The following is a 17,639-nucleotide window of genomic DNA, read 5'->3' as shown; positions in this document are numbered from 1 at the left end:
AACGAAAATGAACTTAACAAACTTTCAAGTTTTGGAGCATGGTCGTAATAACAGTTTTTTGTTAATTATTAACGATTCCATGAAAGGAAACTTGGATAATACTTTTTTCTTAAAGAAAGATGTATGCTCCGGGAAACATGGTTGCGAAGGAGGATGAATGTGTCCATATAAAGATGCCGATACAAAGACGTACTTTGACACTCCGTTAGTAAGAACTTTTTCTGGTCATGTGACATGTAGAATTAAAAAAAAGAAAAAAATATAACTTAGTCCGTCAGTCACCATGCTGGCGGACTTGACCAGGCCTCGAGGCCGAACCTCGATATGTTATTTGATCGATCAAATACCATACCAAAAAGAGACAATAAGAGTCGGGGAAGGTGTTCGCCACTGACTGTACTTTCGGAAATGCAGGATGAAGAAGGATCTATTTAGTAAATATTCTAATAAAAACGAAGATAGAACAGGAGGCGGAAATTTTATTAGTACTGCCTCTTTAGCTATGTGGCCTTTCCTTTGGGCTTTTAAAGTGTAGTTCTTTGTCAACTTAGTTCTAAAATATCTAGACCGATCGAGTGTTCTGACCGCCTTAGGCTTTTTGTCGGGATGCGCCCTCTCATTTTTATTATTACTTACCTAAGGCTCAAAAACTCGTCGGATGGTGTCAGGCACAGGAGGCTGATCGCCTACTTATCAATTAGATGCAAATGAAACATACACAGAAATCTGAGGCCCAGACCTAATAAGGTTAGACTGTTTTTTTTTATTTTTGAAGTTACACTTTTTTTGGCGCGTTTGGGAAAAATGATGAGAGTAATTTTTTTGGATTCGCGCGCTCACCGTTACATAAAACTGACACTGTAAAGTTAGCATGGTCAACATCTTCAAATAGAAAATGTAAATTTTTTTTATAATGTAGATTTTTTGTAATCTTTAAATAATCTTTATTTCACTAGATGATGCGTTATGATATACGTATAAAACTTTCAATGTTTTTAATACCTTTTCAAACCAGTAGAACAAGACAAAAGATAAAATTTGTGGAAAGATCTTGTTACGTTAAGTACACACACGTTTTCAAAATAAAAGTATCGTTTTAATTGTGTAAAACTATATTATTTTGTACTTTGTAAGTTACTATTTCCACTCCAAAATACTATAAAATATAAAACACAAAATTTGTGACATTGACTCGTTAAGATAGACAAGACACAAATCGTTTTCCCGTTAAGCCAATCACAATGAAGCGAAAGACGGAATCGTTTCAATTTTCTATTTACATTATATCTTACTCAAGTGGTTATATTACTTTAAAATTAATATAAAGGTTATTATAGTCTCCAGGATTTAATAATTTAAAATTAATTAGTGACTTTGAAATCTCTGTTTATTATTAAGGATTATTTACTATAATACAATTAAAAACTTATTTTAAAAACATTGAAACATTTTTGGGAGAAATCTGTATATAATAATAACTGCTTTTATTTTATTATCGATGGGTATGTTCGTCACAATTATATTAAAAAAAATATTAAATAATCTATTATACATCTATATTATATTAGTATCTTATATTATATTATCCTATTAAATAAATAATTTAAAAAGTTACATCAATATTAGTTACTAAGTAATAAATAATAAAAAAAGTAATTTTAGACTTAAATCTTAAAAACTACTACCCATAAATTTTATACTTAAACTAATAAGTATAAAGGCACTATCATTAATATCCTATGTCATACCTTTTAATTCTTTACCTTTTTTACTTCTTTATCAAAATTTACACAAGAATTCATAGCAGAAATAGATTTTCAATTTTAGCTTAAGCAAACCTATACGTTAATTTGGTGCTAAATTTATATGTTGAAAATCATAATGAGCACGGAAAACGCCTTTTAATTTTAAGATAGCAATTAGGTTCTGCTTCTCTTAAGCTATTATTAATAAATAATTTTAATGGTCCAATGACAACTGTACTTAAAATATGGATTCATAATAAAACATTCAGATCTGTCGCTACTTTAACTAGGTACCATAAAGTATAGACAAAAGCCCCACACCAGAGACCACAAACAAACCATATTTCATATTTCCATTGTTCAATAAATGGTATCACTTTTCACCGTACGCAACAATTAGGTTATAATTAGTCCGTACAACAACTTGTTCCATATTATTATTATCAATATCAATGAGTTGCATATCACGAACTATGCTAATATAATCTTCAAGTAACTCTTCGTGTAGTTCATCCGGAATTTCGAACGGGTTAACGGCTTTCACTGCTTCTGTAAATAAATAAGTATATTAGATAAAACAATAATCATTTATTATGCCAGCTTACACCATCTTGTAAATTTGTTTATTAATCTTTTTTTTAATGGCTTTAATTTGTGCCAACTGGGCATAAGGTAGTCCAGTGTCGTGTTTTAAATTTCGATGTAATTCAATAATAGTACCGCTTTTCGTCGCATCGTTATTTGTTAAGCGTTTAATTAAAGGCAGTTCTTCAGATACCGATAAAACATACTATGTTATGTATTTAGGTTTTCTAGAAATACTTTACAAGGTGGGTGTCGATGACCTGTAACGCCTATATCTTAAACTTTTTTAATTCATACAAAAAAGAAATGATTATTCTGTACGTAAAAATAAATTGGATTTTTACATACGGAATTCACAGTTCGCGCAGTCTTGTTTGTGAATATCACTCTTACAGATAATAACACTAGCTAAAACTAAATAATTATAGGCATGTTTGTATTGCTAGAAAGACATATATAAAATCGCACCGTAATAATTTAACCGGCTACCTATTATACATATTTTTTTCTGTTTTAAAACACCGTCTTAGTCTGTACAATATAAAAATTAGTATACATATATAAATTTTTATATATGTATATAATTTCGTCGACATCCTGGTGGGCAGAAAAACTATTACATTATGTCTCTACTATTGTATTTTTTTAATATTGTATACAATAGATAACATAACAAATAACTAAATTACTCATTCGTATCAAACACAATTTGACAATAATATCCATTTACTTATAAATTTGGCGTAAATTTTGTTACACATACATTTTATAGTGGTATTTAATACGTACTTTTAACAGCCTCCAAACTATTGTATATGAATGATTTCGGCTTGTACTGTACTTCAACATTAGTAAATCCAATCTTGCACATCATCCTTTTAATTTCTTTATCCGGGTCCTGAAAACAGTTAACTTCTTGATTCTAAGGGCAAATTAAATTTTTCGTAAAGCGTTGAAACGAAATTAACTTAATTGTGCAAGTATTTTTGTCCTTATTATCACTATTATTAAAAAAACCATCTACTGAATCCAGAGTATGTTCAGATTCTGTAGTTTCTAAAAATTTATAATTAAGTTACTAAAATTACATGTATTGTTTTAGTTTGTAGGATTGAATCAGATAGTAGAATACTTTAAAGTGATTTAAAGTATTTTATTTATGTTCTTTTTAATTAGACGTATTTATATTATACTGAGTGCAATGTGTTAATCGGGTACTGCCATATAAATAACCCTTTTTACCTTTTATCTTTTCATATCTGTCAACTTGATGCGACAGTCTCATGAACACGATTTCAAAAAAGTGTTGGAAAGAACTGGAGCTTTGTGAAATGTTCGCATTTATTTCCAATTATATAGTTTTTTGCATATGATAATGTTGTTGTCTCCGGGATTCGTTAAAATAGTTCGTTCGTGAATAGTTATTCTTCAATACAGTGTATTATAGAAGTTTCAATAGTAATCACTCACCTGAGAATCGTGGTAGGGGGACACAAACTTGTCCACATCTCTTAACCAAAGGCTCCATCGGTTGCTCCGTGCCAAGATCCTAAATACATCAAAGAGGGGCATATGTCCGAGAAATATGAGAAAACAATTCCCACCATCTTGGAGTAGATCGTATATATTTTTAAATGCGTGCCTGAAACATGATGTTATTCAATAGATTTTTCAATGAATTGGAAAATTAGAAGCCACGTGCCTATTCTATTCATTCAATTTGGATTTAAATATGAATGATGTTATATTTATTCTTTAGACGTGCGGTTAGATAAAAATAATTTAGAAATCTTACGTTGTCAGATATAAGTAATAAATCATACAAACTATTAATTTTTATTTATATTAATTAATATCATATATTTATATAATAAATGCGTTAATACCACAAATTTACTTCAATTTATCATTTAAAAATAAACTCAGAGCGTGTTAAAACATAAATTAAATCTCATGTTTAACTTAAAATAAAAAGCTTTCATTAGAAACAATTTGAAGATTAAAAGAAAGAACTATTAAATATGAAAATTGACTTACTCTTGCTGCTTAACCCAGTGGAGGGTGTAAAATGAAAAAGCGTGGTGGAACTCAGCTCGCATCTGTTCCGGAAGGTCACCCTCAATATCGAGCACCATAAAACTGGTGGTCTCCGACGAAAATTTATCATTCGCAAATTGTATCATCTCCTTGCTTATATCACACCCCACAATCTCCTTGCAATTTGGTAAGAATTTTTTCGTAATCGCCGTTGTGACGCTGCCATCCCCGCAGCCTATATCAATTACCGATACATCGTTCTTCCATTTAATCTTTCTTGCATACTCCTGAAGACACTCGAGTGCATCGCGTTTCTGCAGGTTGTTGCTTTTCTGATAAAGCTCGGCATTATTCATTTTTTTTTTTTAAATTAATTTCGGATGCGCGTGCGCTAAGATGGCGTGCTCGACGCGGTTTCGGCGAGCAGTCTCGTCAGGAGCGCTCTCGGTATGTATTTATATGTGTTACCGGTCGACATCATCGACTATTGTGGCAACTTTGGCCCTAACTAGTAACTCAACCTGTAATCAAATGATCTACATGAATTCATTAAAGTAAATTCTATAGAAATTAGAAGCAACCTAAATAACCAGTTTGGCTGCTGATGGACTGTATAGACGTGGTATTATTATATACGAAAGATCTTAAGATTTTTTTCATGCACGCTGAATAATGGATATTTTAGCTGTGTGTGAATACATATCATACAATCTAATGGGGGGTTCTAGGGTTCTATTCTAGGGTTTTACTTATACATAAATAAAATTGTTATCTGAATAAAACTGAAAATATAAGCATCTGAAATACAGTAGCAATAATTGTAAAATCTAAAATTATATCTTCTATAAAATAAAATTAAGTTTACTGCTTATAAATTTTTTACACTGAAAACGCAAAAGACTTTTCCCATATAAAGTATTCACGCAAGAAGGCTTCAGCCAGTTTTTTAGTGCAGGACTCCAACGCCGATAATCTATGAGATGTTGAAAACATAACATAGTCTACGGAATGTAGCTTTTCGCACTACGCATATTCTACGAGCTATGTCTACGAAGCAATGTAACGTAGCTAGTTCTTGAAAGTTGCGGAAAATGTTCCGATTTCACTATAAATTTTGATATTCTATTCTTAAAAGATTTATTCTTTGATAATTTAAGAATGCAAACAAGAAAAAATGATTCATGACTTAGATGCGATTAAAAAAACAGAATTTAAAATTGGAACATTTGTGTCATGCTGAGACAATTTACGTGTTATGGAATAAATTTTGTACGCCTTGAGAAGTGGACTCCCATAAAAGAAATAATTTAACGGATGACTGTATTCAGAAGTCATAGTGTAAATTTTTAAATAATACTAGATGTAGAATTTGTATTGTCGTATAATCAATTATTCTGTATATGCCGTCTTTGTGTAGCCAATAGTAATAATCATAATAGGACAATATAGATAATACAGCGAGATGAAGCCATGGAAGCTAGCGTTAGGTTCAACGCACTATCTAAAGGCATTTTGTTGAGAAAAGATTTGGTGTTGTTCACCTTTGACGGGTTGTCTAATGCTGAATGAAACATTGCGTTTTAATGCATTTTAAGTATGTGCGAATTAAATCGTCTGGATTTTGTAGCTATCAACAACTGGTGAACAAAGTTAAATCAAATTAAGCTTCAAATGATAGTAATTTTCATATCTATTAAAGTATCTCTTACAACACAATAATATATGTCATAACGTTAAAACTTGAAGCTCAATAATAATACATATATACATTAATAAACAATAAAATAAGGAGCATATTTAACAACTGGTAATTCCTACTAGATCTATAGTAAACTTATTATTTTAATGTTTTATAAATAAATCCCTTACTATTAACGTATAGAAACTGTCATACGATAGCTTTTTTAAGAAAGTTTTTAGATCTTTGGCTACATTTAACAGATATATAAAGAGAAGTTTAAACATGATGATTACTATCTTGAATTGTATTGTATCAACAATACTTTTCTAAGATTATTCCATTTATATTTTCCTACATCCGCATCATGAAAATAATCTCAGTTTTCAATCAATACGTAACTCTTTTGTATTCTTTTAAATCATTGTACTCCATCTTGTCTATTTTTATTTATATAACAAAGCATTTGTATATACCCTTTGTTATTTCTGGTTTATTTCATAATGTTTTGTTACAATGTTATAAATATGAAAAGGGGAAAACATATTATATTTTCTTAAATTGTGAGCATATCGTGTAGCCTTTTAAAATATGTAAAATTTATTTTAAAAACTTAGTCCTGGCCAAACTATTATTGTTTCTTATGAATACGGGTTTGCAGAACAAAAAGGCGTCTACTGTTTATCGAACTCTATCTTCCATATAATTGATGTTATACAGAAATAGAGATAGAGATTGCAAATCTAATAGGTGGCCATATTTCTAAACTTTTATAAAGATATTTAAATATACACTATACATAAACATTCCACTAATGTGAAAGATTGAAATAGTGGTAACTTATCATGTATAAAGTTTTTGTGAGAAAATAAAATAAAAATTATTATTATTATTATTTAATATGTTAAAGAGGTGGAGATTGTAATCAAATATTTTTTGGCCCAATTACCAATAAACTATTTGACGGTTATTATAACTTAGTCAACTTAAATTTTAATTAAGTTTTTTATATAATGCTAAAGTTAGGATGTTTCATTACTCTAGTTACAGAACTGAATGCAAAAACTATTATTACACATAACATAATCAATAACGTATTAAGGTGATAAAACACAACGAAATGCTTAGTTCTCAAAACTGGTATAAGCAAAAAATGTTTTATATCATGACCTTAGTCACGAAGAAATGCGTGAGTCTTGCATTACAATGCGTAATGCGACGGGCATTATATGAACAACGTCATTAGAATGTTCATCTTATTACATTTGGCTTAGCTACGATTTTCGTATATGCGATACGCGACGCCAAATTTTTGGCAATCATAATTTTTACATTTGAAAATCATAGTTATCATTCTCTATCTAAGGTTGACAATTCTTTGTTTTCGCATACTTCGGAGTTTACTGGTGATTGTTAAAAGGGCGTATGTCAAGTTATACGTTCACGGGATCTTATGTGTTATTGTGTTGGATTAAGAGGTATAATGATATGCGGGTGATTGGTGCAATTGTCATGCAAGCTGAGTTGTGTGGTGCCGTCGCGATCTTCTTGACCGTGTACGAAAAAGTGCATTCACCTTTGTGTCGGTGTTTTTTATAGCCTTTATTCGCGTCTACTCAGCTGTGTTAGGCATCTTGACCTAGGGTAATAAAATTTATGTTGAGGTAACCGGCTTACATTAGAAGCAAACGGGTTCGATGCGGAATTCTCAGCAATTTAAATAGAACATAAATGCGGTGAAAAATCTGAATTGTATTGTCTTGGCGGCTTAATAGCTTCTTTATAATTTGCAATATACACGTTTTGAATTGCACATATTACATTTTGTTTCTGCATTATATTAGTAGGAATGAACCAATTATCATTAATTGTATCGTGTTTTGTATGTATATTATGTTGTGTTAACAGACAGTTCAAAGAATGCATTTGGCCATGTGAACGTAATCTAAACTTGAAATTCAAGGACGGACTTAAAAATCGGCAAAAAATTCAAGTTGGTGCATCATACTGCAAGTGCACTGCAGAATGAATACAGCTACACAAGGAACGACTTTGATACTTTAGTTATAACTTACATTTCGAGATTTTTTAATACCATAGTAATAATAATACCATGTATAACTTGTTTAAATAATACGAAGCCTTTTGTAATTACAAGACTTTGGATTTTTGTATCTTAATATATAATTATAAGAAATGAGTCTATTAAGATACAAAATTAAAGATTTTTATAGATAGTTTTGACTTGTATAAGAAATTTTGGTCCTCGTGCATTTTATTAAAATATATATTTTAAAAGTATCATGTGCATTTGAGTACAGTATATAATTCGGCAATACGCAGTTGCTTGCAATGTCACCCGCGTGAGTTCAAAAGCCCAGGTTTGGAGGGACAGGCTTTTCGGAAATTTTACACCAACCTCTCTATGCACTTTCTACATCTCATTACATATGCATGCAGTTTGGAAGGATATTTTAATTTTAGAATAATAGTAAACTTACGATATAAAATATGAACATTTAAGAGCACATAATAATTTCTAAATCTGTTTCGTGATCATATGCTTTTTCTAGTAGTATATGTAAAGCCTTCTGTGCCTGACAAGCAATCCTTTTTAGGTCTAAGGCATGCCGTACGAGCGAGTGCTAAATGCCCACATTGACAGAAAAGTCCGCTTCAGAATAGCCGGGGTTTGAATCTACGACTTCATATACGAGAGACACACACATAAGCCATTGGACTAATACTGCTCATACTCCTAGGAAAATGTTAAAACTAGATTAAATTTCTGTCTTCCAAACTGTACCAAATATCTTCTTTCCTTCGTTATACTGCATATCTTATCAGAACCCGGGCGAGTGACTCTAACACTTAAATCTTTTGATTGATTATTATATTTAGTCACCTAGGACTAGAGTAGAACTTAACTCAGGCGAAAACGAAACGTTAGATTTTGATATAGATAACTTGATAAGTCTGTTTATTACAGTGCTAAGGGTATATACAAAATATGAACAATTAAAACTGAATTTACAAATCGAATCTTCGTATATTTCTTCATTAATGTCAGTTATGTGTTTACCTGATGCATTGTTCTCATGTAAGTGGCATTTTTGCCTTTGAGAAAAAGTCATTAAACCTAATGTATTACAATTGCTCAGACCTAGCCTAGGAGAAATGTTAACCATCACTCGAGGAACGAGTGCGTCATATATGAAGTGTATACACCGTATACTAATCTATTTATTATATGAAATACATGTCTACTATAACCAGTGTCAAGACATTGACCTACGATGATGAAATAGGGAAGGGAAAGTTAAGAAAAAGTCAATATTAAACCGGCTAAACTCTATGGTATTACGCTTATCATGATCATGGAGAAAGTAGTTGACCTTGCCATTAACTCTCTGAGAGCTTTATTTTGTTTATTATTATTATGTGACATCACAATCTCAAAATTGTACGTTGACCTACGTAATAGTATATCTATATACATCGGTTTTGGCCATACGTGTTCAGGGCTATAATTTGAAATAAAGTGACTAGATATAATAGTAAATGTACATATAAATATCAAATGTTTAACCAATATTAAAATGTTGGTAATTATAGAATTATGTTAGTTTTTTTACAGAAGAATAATAATTTCAAAGTAGGATAAACTAAAACAACTAAAATAATTTTTATATACATACAAATTTAATTACTAACAAAACTAACACTAGTATGTAAGTATACTTAATTAATTCAACTTCTTGTTCTGCTGTAAGAAATAAAAGGCTTTTTTATTTTTTTATTTATTTTTTATTTTTATTTTATAATTATAGAATATTTGGATTTTGTTCTTACACCTCTAGTACTATATGAAAAAAAAGTGACTAAAACAAAAATAATTTAGGCTTACACTATATTAAATATCAATATTATTTAAAAAGGTACTCGTTTTCGTACTATAACGCCGCTTTTCCTTGTTACCAATGCCTATTTTTAGATTATTTTCGCGATTTTTTTTTGTTTCTCGTGCATACTTTAATTTCTATATCTGATATCTCCCGGCACTGTTTAATTAATAGAATCAAACAAAACATTCTGTTTCCATGGTAACATAATATATAATGCGCCTAAGGACGGTCATCTCATCAAACAACTGATCCTCGTATTGTATGCTTCAAAAGACTTTATTACACTTAAATTATTACAAAAATTGTACTTTCGTCCTCTCCCAACCTGTTAGTGAGTGCGTTGCCCCTAGTATATAGCCGAAATTTTACATTGATATTCTATCCTTGTCACTCTTATATGAAAATATAATGTTGGAAAGGTTCGAAGAATGATATAAATTGTTTAGGCATCAGCTAAAATTGGCGTCTCGCTGATAACGCAATGGCGTAGACCTTAAGGCAGGTTATGAAATGTCATCCAAATGTCAAATTATTGACACATATTAATCTAATATTATTTTAGGTTAGATTTTCTTAAATGCTAGGTGATGTGTTAAATGCTATATACCTAAATATTATTTGCAAATAAAAGTTGTAATAACAAAATACGACCATAATAAGAAAAGCTCCATTTAATGAAACAACTAGTAATGTGCTCTCAAATTATTGGAGGAAAATATTGTAACAATAATTAATGTATGTAATGTGATTGTATTGATAACACTGCCATCTTTTGAAAATTATTTCTGAGTAGCGTTTTATACTAGTAACTTAAACTGGAGTGCGAACATATGTTGTTTAAAAAATACACTCGAATTGCACTAGAGGGAACAAAAATGATTTAAAGGAAATGTATGCAAAATAAAATTGACATCACTGCCATCTTTCGAATTCCATTGAAACACCTAGTACAAAGGAGAAGTACAAACTTGAAAGTTTACGTAGTACATTCAAACGCCACTAGGTGGTGTTAAATTCAATAACATTACATATTTTTTAGTCTGTGTCCGATGCCTTCCGAGTACTGTATTCAAAATACCTATTCGTCTTATTACGCTTTATCAGATTATTACTTGAATGTTCCTTTAAATTTAGGAATTTCATATATATTTAATATATACATAAATCAATCCTACAAAAATAATATATTATTTGTCACATTTACCTAAGCTCTATTTTCATGACGTGACATTTATCAATATACAAACAATATATTATATCCTATACTTCCGAATTTCCTGTTACTTTTAAACTTTTGTCGGAAAAATCCTATGTCAATATATAATACAATTAAAAAAAACCGTTCTTCAACTAACTACTTAATAAAAGGTTGTATTATATGAACCACTGGCGAACTTTAAGCAGCCTTTCACAATATGCACGCAGGATATAATTACAAAAATATTTCTCATCTAAAAAGCTCTTATAAAAAGTACGAAGAAGTTAAAATGAAAAAAAGATGCTCCGAACTTAATATTCGGTCACAACAACACTCGCAGCTTTCATTTCTATTCGCTCAATGTTATTTACTCACACACACACAATATACAAAAAGCTTTCCTAAGAATAAGCAGGACGGAGTACGGATCTCATTTTTCTCATGGACCTTTTCAGTCGCTCTTGGGTGGTAAATGGTGGGTGGAGATGCCCCCCACCCACTGCAATAATACTGCGTCACTATTTTGCGCCATTACCTACACTCGCTTCCTATTCTATAAGTAGCGCTCTAGGACGTCAGTGTGAAAATTTTCGTGTAAGGATTATTAAAATTTTCCAAGACAAAGTAGGTAATATTCTAGACCGAGTTTAAAGTTGTTACGTATCCAGGGAAATGTTTTATCAAACTCTTTTATTTACATCTAATTTTTTCATTCTACATCCAATACCAATGGAATTAGAACGCAAAAGATATTTCTATGTATCTATGAAAAATTAATGTTAGAGATAATATGTTTTGTATTCTAAACGTCAACAATACAAGACGTTATTTTCTCAAGAAAGCTCAGATTTATAGCAATCTATAGTTAAGTATCTACCACCCAATTGATTACTTATCCAGGCAACTCATTTGATATGACAATAAACCTTTGTTTTGTTGACAAACGATATACAAATAAGTAAAATGATATCATAGAAAACTAATGCCGATCGTAATTATAACACTTTTACAGATTCGTAATAATACCTTTAAACGTTCCATGCGCTTAAACGGAATTGTAATTAATTGATTGATGATTTAATTCGAATACTTGATTCGCGATTGTATGCGAGCGTTATGTCCTCAAATCGTTATTACAATGCTTGGATTAATTTCAGTGAATTTGTGAGGAATGCAATTAACCCGGTTTATTCCGATTAAGGCCTTGTAAACGATTATTATAATTGATACCTATAATATTCCCTAAGTTAATCGTTAGGCTTTATACACTAGTTTTATCCAGATTTTAGCATTTTTTATCTGTTTTGATACATTTAATTAATTTTTTTTAAAAATACTTTAACGTTTCCACGTTGTGGCGAAAACACATAACGATATTTATTTAAACAAAATATATTTTAAGGTCTAACATTTTCTTCACCGTACGAGCAGGATATAGAACCAAACAATCCATTGTTGTACAGTCGTGATTCGAACGCACGACCCAGAGATGAGAGTCATGGCCAAATTAGCTTACAAATATATCGTTATTTCCATAGGTTACTTTATTTAACTAAGAGAAATTCGAAAACATTTAATTATTGACATTAAAACACCGAGAATTTCGTTCAGGAATTCAATTAAGTACGTATAATTGCAAAACAATATTGAAACGACGGCGAATGTATAAAAGCTCAAACTAAAGGCAAACAATGTTAAGCTTTAATAAAACTCGATGAATAGTTATACATAAGCAGACTGGAAATGCAACTATCTGCTCCGAGGACGCCTAAACATACCGCTGCAGATATAGGCTTGGAGACAAAGTATTTACCACTAGGCGTGTTTCAAACAATTGTAAATATTCCTGTGCGATACATTACTGTTTATTCGGCGAACTGTTTAGTAAATTCGGCCAGCCACGCAATGGATGTTTCGTATGTCGTGATTTTCAGCGGTGAGGTTTTCAGTGTGCAGAGTGGGTGTGAGGCGACAGTCCTTTGATTCTGGCGAGATTAAACGTGCGGCAGACGGTGGCGCCTCTATCGATTGTTGTTGTAATTACAACGCTATCCTCGCCCAGTCGCAAATGAAATTGTTCCGGACAGAGCCTGCTATGGATGCCTGTGTTATTACAGTTGCAGGGTTTCAATTGTACATCTATAGATCGACTATGTGACGAATTGAATTAATGTAATTACATCGAATCACCTAGAAGCACTAGAGACAACGATTATAATTTTAAATATCGAAGTCTCGTATGAAATAATATAATAGTGAACAAGACTTGATATGTGAATAAAATAATGAGTTGGTTTTATTTACGATGATTGATGGAAACGTCAATCTGCAATAAATACAGTTTCTAAGTAAGGCCATAGTTTTAGAGGGTTAGTTCCTCTGTCTATGTTTGGATGACATTGAGTCTGCGCAGATATAAAGGAACCACAAATCGACATTCGAATACGAAGTGCGAATAGGAACAGAGTGAGAAATCCAATAAAACATTCGTCGCCCAAACGTAGATACGTCTACGTGGCGTAGCCACCTCCTAGCAACCAACGCATGCGTACAGAATTTGTACAGAACAAACGTTCAGTTCCAATTTCAATTGTAGAAAAAATAACCAATTCGAAATGGAGAAGCCTCCGCAGCGACCAATCGGAGCGCTTACAGTCGTCATGCCGACTGTAGGGGCGGGGCGAATGATATCTAGCATTGGAATGTGCCTTGTATTTGTTTTGCTTGATCCGAAGGCTTTATTGCTCAGTGTTTGAGCCTCTTTCCCCTTGAGGAAGTCACTGGCGGAAACCTCGGTACGGTTTTGAGGGTTTCACATTATGTAATGTTCTGTAGGCTACGTACAGTACATTTGTACTATTTACTTTTACTGCCTTGAAAGCCTCCAGACATATGTATATTAATATAGACCTATACTAAGAAACATTGTCTTTTATGGAAAAGAGAATTCGCATAGAAAAGGTCGTTGGCACAAAGCGCTGAAAGGCACAAAGGTATCTCTAAGAATTAGCTCTTGATACCAATAAAGAGTGTCTCTCTTCATTTATATATAACAGTGAGTATTGATTTTTCGATAGGGAAAAAACGAAGGCAACGATCTATGCAGATCTGGAGTGCTCTCGGCACATCAGATGGCACCGGCGGGGCAGCCTCCGCAGACAATCGAACGGAGGGGGGGCCACCCCCACTGGAGCCCGGAGAACTGCCACAGATTATTGCTAACACCACAGATGTATATTACAGAGTATTGTTTACAGATGCTGAGTTTCAATTTTGTTATTAAATACCGTTCTAGAGTCTAGACGTATTAGTAACAGTTTAATCCATATTTTGTTGAATACATTTTTATGGGCTTAATGATTTCTTTTTGAAATATCTTGTCCTACTTTAATGAGATTATTTTTATGGACAGTATTAATTATGGTAGTATGATCTTTAATGATGATAAACAAATATATTTTTATTATTTTTTAATTAGAAATGTATACGCGAATGTCATTTAGCTGGTCAATGATTTTCACATTGACGTCCATAAGTGTAATTAGTTATATTTGTAAAGAAATGAATTAGATTTGATTTGATAGGAAAAATACTATGTATGAATACTTTACATCAAGGCACACTATGACCCCTGAATTGTAAGGTCTCTATTTTCTAAAAAGCCATGAGGGCGTCAAGTATAAAATAAACCTGATATATCTATATTAATCTCGTTACACCCTGTCATATAATCTGTGACATTCATTAAGCTAACATCTAGAATCTCTGTGATATTCCTTATCTTTGTCGATATCGACCCGTCGGCGGCGACTTCCCATTCTCGAAGTAAAACACGGCGGGAAGGAAACCGCGGGATAAACCACCCCCCACCCGTTCCCCCCCGATCTTTACGTTTCAGGAATAAATATTTCAGAGCGTGAGCTTTGAAAGTTATGTATCGCCTACACTAACGGTAACAATCCTAGAATGAGAAACAAGACTTTTATGTAACTTGCCGTCTTGCTCGAAGCCATCTTTGTATTTTACTTATCGTCATGTTAATTTTCAAATGGAAAACAATATTCAAAATAATTGCATCAGTCTAGAGGGTTCAGGTGTTTTATTTTTAATTTAGAAGTTTTAATAGATTTGTGGAAATGTAAAATTAAATTCATTTAAGTCGAACAATGGCATCTAGTAACAGTTAGTTAATGTATGATATTGTTTTTAAAAACAGTTTTCCTGGTTTAACGTTATACGTTGGTGCAATGTACTTTTGCTGTAGTGAGTCTTTCACAGCCTTTGATTAGGCTGTGAAAGACGTCAAATTCAGATTTGAGATAGAAAGATAGAAGATAAATATTACAAGTCTCAAGTATTTTTATGTTTAAAAGACAAATGACACTTAAAAATTAGCTATTTTTTATTTATATTTTAGCAGAGTACACAAAATATTATTTGCTTTTAGTTCGTGGTAATCTTGGATAATCTTTTCCGTGCGTATCTTATATATCTTATATCCTATGAAAATCATTTTCTACGATGTATTTGGCATTTAAAAATGACATAAGTCAAAATGTGGCAGACATATTTCTGCCTCTGCCTGATTGTTAATTTGACAAATACATCATTGTCAAACGTTATCAATCAAAGTTGAATGGGAAATTATGAAACATCGTCGTGAATAAAAGTTTACTAATGAAAACATTTGAGTATTTTTAATTTATTCTTAAGCAAACTTAATATAAAATACATCTTCGATGGTTTCCTTACGAAATAGTTAAGAATATAAAAAACTCTATCTACCATATCGGGGTTATATGCCTATTAATAGTTACATTAATCTGATTGCATTCTATGAAACCAATAAACTACTGTTTCTAGTAGATGCAAATCAATAAAGGTCTAGAGTTAATCAGTAAGTAGAACGATTACCTAACGTACGGAACGTGATCAAAGTTTTCCTTTACGAGGTATGATTCGATTTATCGCTTGTTCTTGCGCAATGTATATAGATCCTAGGTCAGTTCTTACTGGAATATAGTGCGTTTAATCAATGAAATGTTTCTTTTCATATAATATTAATCACTTACTACTAATAGTTCTATAAACTAGAATTTCAAATATATATTTAAAGTTGTGTAGTGATCGTACAAATATGGAGAGGTTTCTAGGTCACCTAATTAATTACGGAGAATAGTATTAACTGTACTAATACTAACTTTATTTTATTTATATAAAACTACTTTTATTTTATAAATGAGTTTTAAATTGATCTACACAAGGAATATTTCATACATTGCATCGAAAGTATATATAAAAACGATTGCTAATTAATATTTAGAAAATACCCCGCTAACAGCTAACCCAACCATAGTATTTGGACACTATAAACTATCAAACGAAAAAAACAATGTTCCTAATCAATCAGGACTTTCTATAAGAGTATGTAATACCCGGCTAAATGATAACCTACTCATTGTTAAGGGCAAACTCCCGGTTACTATAATTTATAAGTAAATTATACATAAATAAATCTTTAAAAATGAGAGAAAAAGCAATCAAATTATTTAAATATTAGTATTTCAAAACGAATCTAAAAGATCTTGCAATATAGAAATACCGTGTCTTTATAATTCGAATCAATGTTTCCTAGAAAGCATTAATCAAAGTGGTGGTACCTGTGGGTAGGTGATTACATTTGATCCACCAAAATCAGACCCAGAAAAAACTTGTTTAAAAAATAGAGTAGTATTAACTATTAACATTACATGCGCCAGTAAAGTGTCAACTAGAACATCAAATTTCAGTAGATGAGTCTTAAAAAAAATACTTATTACTTACCACTGGCGGATACCACATGTTGTGCGCATACTACGTTTAGTTATTTTCACTCATGTACAAGCACATAGTCACACAGTGAGAGATCGAATGGTTTAACCATAGGTCAATCAGCATTTTAGTATCAACAACTGACGTATAATAATACTACGCAATAGGTTTTGCCGTAAGCACCGTAACAAATCTAATCTACGATAGGCAAGCGTTTGCGCATTGACACAATTTACGTTTTACTACAAGCAGGCTTACCACTGATTCTCATACAATATAATATGTAACTCTAACAAAGCATCCTAATATCATCTTTAGTATATGTAGTAGTGATCTCTGGAAGGTAATATTTATTGATATGATGGCCGATTTATATTATGCTGATGGTGCGATGACATACCTATTAATTACCTTTTTAGTAAGAGTGCAAATTACGCTCCCTCCCTGTATATTTCTGACACGTCGACCTTTGTGTCTATAAGACGTACCGAGTTCTTTAATTTACCGTTTAGACAATTAAAACCCTTTCCTGGCCATGAATGAATTGACGGCACAATAAATTCAACTTTAATCCTATATAAAAAACATTAAAAAATATATTTATATGCTTATATATCTTATATAGCAAGCAACTCTTGTGAACTCAGCCAGTATACAATTATATAGGTCTACCTCAACAG

The 17,639-nt window shown here is 31.7% G+C and overlaps 1 protein-coding gene across 1 annotated transcript; it reads right to left on the bottom strand.

Moving 5' to 3' along the window:
- Window positions 1–1,637: 1,637 nt before the first annotated feature.
- On the bottom strand, window positions 1,638–17,065 carry LOC110992262 (juvenile hormone acid O-methyltransferase-like). The gene is made up of 5 exons (XM_022258001.2): window positions 16,972–17,065; window positions 4,368–4,888; window positions 3,801–3,972; window positions 3,120–3,228; window positions 1,638–2,294 (listed from the first exon to the last, which is right to left on the bottom strand). Exons 2-5 carry the CDS (start codon window positions 4,721–4,723, stop codon window positions 2,119–2,121), a joined length of 813 nt encoding a protein of 270 aa, XP_022113693.2. The 5' UTR covers window positions 4,724–4,888; window positions 16,972–17,065; the 3' UTR covers window positions 1,638–2,118.
- Window positions 17,066–17,639: the final 574 nt, after the last annotated feature.

This window comes from Pieris rapae, chromosome 15, assembly GCF_905147795.1.
Source record: "Pieris rapae chromosome 15, ilPieRapa1.1, whole genome shotgun sequence".
NCBI classification, from domain to species: domain Eukaryota; kingdom Metazoa; phylum Arthropoda; class Insecta; order Lepidoptera; family Pieridae; genus Pieris; species Pieris rapae.
The sequence above is the reverse complement of the archived record's forward strand: the minus strand, read 5'-3'. Positions and strand labels throughout refer to the sequence as shown.